Source organism: Geospiza fortis, unplaced genomic scaffold (genome assembly GCF_000277835.1).
Source record: "Geospiza fortis unplaced genomic scaffold, GeoFor_1.0 scaffold468, whole genome shotgun sequence".
NCBI lineage: Eukaryota > Metazoa > Chordata > Aves > Passeriformes > Thraupidae > Geospiza > Geospiza fortis.
Window position 1 is genome coordinate 811,110 of NW_005054502.1, and position 6,053 is coordinate 817,162.

The 6,053-nt window shown below is 53.2% G+C and overlaps 1 protein-coding gene across 1 annotated transcript in view; it reads left to right on the top strand.

Annotated features, from left to right (window-relative positions):
- Positions 1-6,053, top strand: part of MYH7B (myosin heavy chain 7B) — a 32,329-nt gene that overhangs the window by 18,549 nt on the left and 7,727 nt on the right. Inside the window, exons 22-29 of the mRNA XM_031063403.1 lie at positions 907-1,030; positions 1,370-1,506; positions 1,907-2,162; positions 2,671-2,913; positions 3,268-3,444; positions 3,790-3,935; positions 4,493-4,583; positions 5,576-5,965. Coding sequence (XP_030919263.1) covers positions 907-1,030; positions 1,370-1,506; positions 1,907-2,162; positions 2,671-2,913; positions 3,268-3,444; positions 3,790-3,935; positions 4,493-4,583; positions 5,576-5,965 — 1,564 coding nt within the window. The remainder of the gene's footprint in view (positions 1-906; positions 1,031-1,369; positions 1,507-1,906; positions 2,163-2,670; positions 2,914-3,267; positions 3,445-3,789; positions 3,936-4,492; positions 4,584-5,575; positions 5,966-6,053) is intronic.

The following is a 6,053-nucleotide window of genomic DNA, read 5'->3' on the forward strand; positions in this document are numbered from 1 at the left end:
AGAATGTTTTCTTCCTCTGAGGATCCAGTGGCAGAGGCAGCTGCTGTTCCTCTGGGGAATCCAGTGGAGAAGCTGTGCTTGGTGTCCCAGAACCTCTGGATTATATCTGGGTAGCAATGCTTGGCTCCTCCCTCTGGGCTCCCAGTGGGATGCTTTAGTTCTTATCAGTCATGCACTGACATTCAATAGTCTGTTATCAGCAGGTGTCCTCTCCCGAGGGAGGAGTGGGTGTGGTCACTCAAAGAGAGAGATAAGGCAAACTGCCCACTTGATAAAAGATAATCTGCCATACAGAGGGTAACAGAAAACATCTTGCCTTGCAGTCTGGAACAAAGAGCAAAGAAGGTTTTATTCAAGAGAATTGCACAGTTTTTATAGAGTGATACAATAGATTTTATTTGATTGGCTAACTAATAAAAACATGTTCACACACTGTTTTTGAGAAGAACAGACAGACAAAGTAGAAAAACACCACCTGCAGATTGTTTATACTTAGCAAGTCATCCCATCTTTACAACTTCCTAAAAATTCTCACAAGCTGCTGTGAGAAACACTTGCTGTTTCTCTCTCTCTGTCCCATGGCATCCACAGACTCAGGCTTTTCTGATCCTGGCTCAGATTTCTCTCTGCCCTTGGGATGGATCCTCAGGGTTCTCACCTTAGGGTCCCATCCATGCTGCCTAATGAGGGCAGTGGCCTCCTGGCACAGTCTCCCTGATGTTCAGGGACTAAAATCTGCCAGGGTTCCCTGGTGCTTGCAGTCCTGTGCCCTGGAGCAGCTGGTTCACACCCAGCTCCAGCCTGTGGTGCAGCCCCATGGCCCCAGTGGGCACTGGCATGCCTGGGGCTCTGGGGTGAGCTGGTGCTGCAGTCCTCTTGCATGGCCTCCCTCTGCTTTCCCCACAGCTACCGTATCCTCAATCCAGCAGCCATTCCAGAAGACAAGTTTGTGGACAGCAGGAAGGCCACAGAGAAGCTGCTGAGCTCCCTGGAACTGGACCATGCACAGTACAAGTTTGGTCACACCAAGGTGAGAGAGGGCAGCTGATCCTTGGCAGGGAGGTTTCCCCTGCTGTTGCTCTCTGTGCTTGGCCACAGCCCTGCTGCAGCCCTGCACTCTGCAGGGTCTGTGTGGCCCTTGAAGGGACTCAGCAGGGCAGAGGAAGAGAAAGAGCAGCTCTGAGCAGGTCACTGCTGCTTGACCTCGTCCCCCCAAACATCATCTTGTCCCTGCTGGGGAGCATGATGTGCTCAGGGCAGGTCTGGTTCCTTGTGCCATGTGTGGGGGCAGCTCCATGTTTCCCTGGCAGGCTGTGTTACCCCTGAGCCCTCTGTCCTTCTGCTGGTGACTGCACTCTGTTGCCCACAGGTGTTTTTCAAGGCTGGTTTGCTGGGCTTGCTGGAGGAGATGCGAGATGAGCGTCTGGCCAAGGTGCTGACAATGCTCCAGGCCAGGATCCGTGGGTTCCTCATGCGTGTGGAGTATCAGAAGATCATCAGCAGGAGGTAGATGGGGGCAAAAGGCAGAACTTTGTGTCTCCTTGTCTTTTCTGCCCGTGTCCATGGGTTTGACCTGTGGGGTTTGCCTGTGTCTGGCAGTGATTGGTCCTGAGGGATATAGACAAACCTGGAAGAGGTCTGGCATGCCCTGGTAGGGAGGATCTAGGTGTGGGGAGCCTCTGGTTTGTGCTGGAAGATTCAGAGGGAGGCAGAGTGAGGAGAGCTGAGATGCAGAGCACCCCACCCAGCCCAGCAGGGCCAGGACAGTGTGCAGACAGTGTCCCATTCAGTCACCACTCTGCATTTGTCCAGCTGGTGGAGAATGGAGCCGTATCCAGGCCTGCAGAAGCCGGGATGGGACATGGGCAATGTCCACCCCTGATGATGCTGTGCTTGTATTCCCCAGGGAAGCCCTCTACACCATCCAGTGGAACATCCGCGCCTTCAACGCTGTCAAGAACTGGTCCTGGATGAAGCTGTTCTTCAAGATCAAGCCTTTACTCAAGTCTGCTCAGACTGAGAAGGAGATGTCAAACCTGAAGGAGGAATTCCAGAAGCTGAAGGAGGCTCTGGAGAAGTCTGAGGCTAAGAGGAAGGAGCTGGAAGAGAAGCAAGTCTCCATGATCCAGGAGAAGCACGACCTGGCTCTGCAGCTGCAGGCAGTGAGTGCCTCACCCTCTCTCTGGGGGTGTTAAGACAGTGCAGGACCCATGGGTAGAAGAAGGAGCAGAATATCCTAGAACCCTCCTTCAGCCTCTTGCAGTTCTGAAGCTCCCTCGTTGTCACAATCTGTCTGAAACACATCCTAAGACTGCAGACCTGAAGTACCATCACATGCCGGGGCTGTCACAGGGATTTGTGATCCCCTGGCTCTAGGAAGGGTGCTCTCCTCACAGGGGAGTGGGATGGGATGGCAGTGTTTGTTGCCAAATTTTGTGCTGTTTTTTTAAATTTTTTGTCTTTCCTCTGGAAAGACTGAGCTGCTCTTTGGCCCTGGTTAGTGTGAGTGGTTGAACCTTGATGACAGGCAGTGACTGGAGCTGTACTTTTTGTACACCTGAGCACCTCGGGCTTGCCCTGCCCCTTCCACAAGGAGAAGGGCAGGACAGCAGGGCTGAGAGCAGAGTGCTGGGGCAGGGGGTGAGCACTGCTCTCCTGTGCCTCTCCCAGGAGCAGGACAACCTGGCAGATGCAGAGGAGCGCTGTGACCTGCTCATTAAGTCCAAGATCCAGCTGGAGGCCAAGGTGAAGGAGCTGCTGGAGCGTGTGGAGGATGAGGAGGAGATGACCTCCGAGCTCACCGCCAAGAAACGCAAGCTGGAGGATGAGTGTGCAGAGCTGAAGAAGGACATTGATGACCTGGAGATCACCCTGGCCAAGGTGGAGAAGGAGAAACACGCCACAGAGAACAAGGTAACCAAGCTCCCTGCAGGGTCCAGCCTGTGGGGATGCCAGAGGAACGTCTGGGATAAGGCTGCTGGTGTGGGGAAACTGGGGCAGGGCAGAGGAAAAGGGGAATGTGAGAGTGTCCTGCCTCATTTCCCAGAGGGCTGTGGACAAATGGTTCTGCGCTGTGGCAAGTGATCTGAGGCATGGAAAACCCACCTGGTGGGGCCAGCCTGGCCAAGGGGACAGGGGCTGGCTGCTGGTGGGGAGCAGAGCTGCTGTCCCATGGATGGACTCCTGCCTTGCAAGGGTCAGGCTGCTGGAGTAGCTTTGCACCCCCTCCCTCTGAGATGCTCTCTACTTTTGTCCTCACTGATGCAGGTTAAAAACCTGATTGAGGAGATGGCTGGTCTGGAGGAGATCATTGCCAAGCTGACAAAGGAGAAGAAAGCCCTGCAGGAGGCCCATCAGCAGGCCCTGGATGACCTGCAGGCTGAGGAGGACAAGGTCAACACATTGACCAAAGCCAAGGTCAAACTGGAGCAGCAAGTGGATGATGTGAGTCACAGGCCACTGAGGTAAAGCAAGAGAGGTTTGAGTCACATCTCCAGGAGAGCCCAAAGGCTGTCCCTGAGTGGGATCTGGAGTGTGGGATCATTATCAGATCCCCCTTTAATATGGCCAGTTGATGAATAATCCCATTGACAAACTACCCCCAAAACAAGAGGTGGTGTAGAGCACCTCATGGAGAGCGGTCCTGGGCTGAGGGAGTGGGACTGGAGACCAGCTGGAAACACCTCTGGCCTCCAGGGGATTGGTGAAGTTCCCACAGCAGTGGGCATGGGTAAGGGGGGGCTACAGAGGGTCCTTTCCCTCCTTACCCCACCTCCCTTGCTTCTCCAGCTGGAAAGTTCTCTTGAGCAAGAAAAGAAGGTCCGCATGGACCTGGAGAGAGCCAAGAGGAAGCTTGAAGGAGACCTGAAGCTGTCACAAGAGTCTGTAATGGATCTGGAGAATGACAAGCAGCAGCTGGATGAGAAGCTCAAGAAGTGAGTGTGTGACACGTGCCTGGGCTCTGGGCACCTCTAAACCAGCAGATACAGTGTGGTCTCTGTGGGGGTGGCTGGGCTGTGGCTGTGTGATCCTCCTCTGGGCACTGCTGTGTGACCAGCCCAGACACAGTGAGGGCTTGGTTGTCCTGGGCACTTTGCAGAGAGGCTGAGGAGCTTGTGGCAGGCTGATAGACCAGGGCTCACAGACCTTCCTTTGTCCATGGGGCTGGAGAAGAGGGACCTGCCTGGCAGGATCCAGCACCCTGCTGGGCCTCAGCTGCATGTACAGACTTCAGTCATGTCCCATTCTCACTGGGGAACTGGACAACACCTTGGGACCTCAGAGGGAAGCCCTCAGAGCCAGTTGTCTGCCAATTTGGCTACTTGAGCCCTTCCTGTGAGCCTTCCATGAGCTGCTGCTTATCCCTGCAGCCCCTTTCCATTGTGGGCTTGTTCATCCTCTGGCCTGGGTGTAAGAGAGCAGGGAAATTTAAGAGCCAGAAGGACTTGTCAGGACAGTGTCTGATCAGAGGCTCTGTCTTCTGTCTGTACAGGAAAGACTTTGAGATGAGTCAGCTGAACTCAAGGATTGAAGATGGGCAAGTGATGGAGGCCCAGCTGCAGAAGAAGATCAAGGAGGTCCAGGTATGGTGGGAAGAACTGTTCTTACATCCTGGGAGTCCAGAATGTCCATTAGATGTGATGTGCAGGGGAATCTGCATGAGCCAGTCCCTCTCTGAGCACAGGGGCATCTCCCTAGAAAGAGCTGGCATGGGTAGCAGGAGCCAAGCCCTCTGCCAAAACATGGTGGGTTGAAAATTAAAGAACGAGCTATTGAGGTGAACACTATCACCAGCCTGAGGAACAGCTTCCAGGATGTACTTCTTTGTCCAAAATAAAACCTTTAATCCAGTAACCAAGCTCTGAAAATCCAAATCTAGGTCACTGAGCTTCTTCCTATCAGAGACATGTCCCCACAATCATGAAAGTTCCCATGAAAAGAAGCTATTGCCAGCTGGATCCTGATGGCAGGGACAGAGGAGAGCAGGAGCTCCAAACACGCTACCAAGGAGCACCTGCCTCCCAAAACAGCCCAAGACTGGTGGCTTTTTGCCTCCCATCATCATCAGAGATGCTGCTCCACGGGGGAGAGCAGAGATGCTGTATAGGAATGTGGAGTGACAAAACTATCCTTTGTCTCCTAAAAAAGGAAAAAGCCCAGATTAGGCAGATTTTTTATGTAATCTCCTCAATTAGGTAAACAGACACCTCATAGGACCTGGGGAACTTCAAACTTAAGGATAGCCAATTGGACAGAAGCCAAAAAGTCCTGCCTGAGCAATTTACTAGAAAAAGATGAGAACAAAGAAACTAATCGCTTTTGTGGGGTTCAAGATCCTCTTGCAACTGGCTCAGTTTTTCTCTTTAAAGAGTTTTGTTATTTTGCCTTTTATTAAAACTTTTCTGTTTCCAACACTACCACAGAACCATGTTATGCCCTCTAAGGTAGCTGAGCTATCTCGGGTGTGATATAAATCTCCAAGAGCTTATGAGACCTGGCTCGAGGAGACCATATATATCAGTGCTGGAGCTTCACCCAGATCTTGGAGCAGCTGCCCTTTCCTGTGTGTGTGCAGGCACGTGTGGAGGAGCTGGAGGAGGAGCTGGAGGCCGAGCGAGCCGCCAGGGCCAAGGTGGAGAAGCAGCGGGCGGAGGCGTCGCGGGAGCTGGAGGAGCTGAGCGAGCGGCTGGAGGAGGCGGGAGGCAGCACGGCCACGCAGCTGGAGCTCAGCAAGAAGAGGGAGGCCGAGTTCCTGAAGCTGAGGAGGGACCTGGAGGAGGCCACGCTGCAGCACGAGGCCACGGCGGCCGCGCTGAGGAAGAAGCACGCGGACAGCGTGGCCGAGCTGGGCGAGCGCATCGACGGCCTGCAGCGCGTCAAGCAGAAACTGGAGAAGGAGAAGAGCGAGATGAAGATGGAGATTGATGACCTCTCCTCCAACGTTGAGTACATCACCAAGAGCAAGGTGGGTGTCTTTGTGAAAAATGCCAGTCACTTGGTTTTAAAATTTTAAAAGTTTAATAGTAATAAAATTGTTATAAAAATAGTAATTT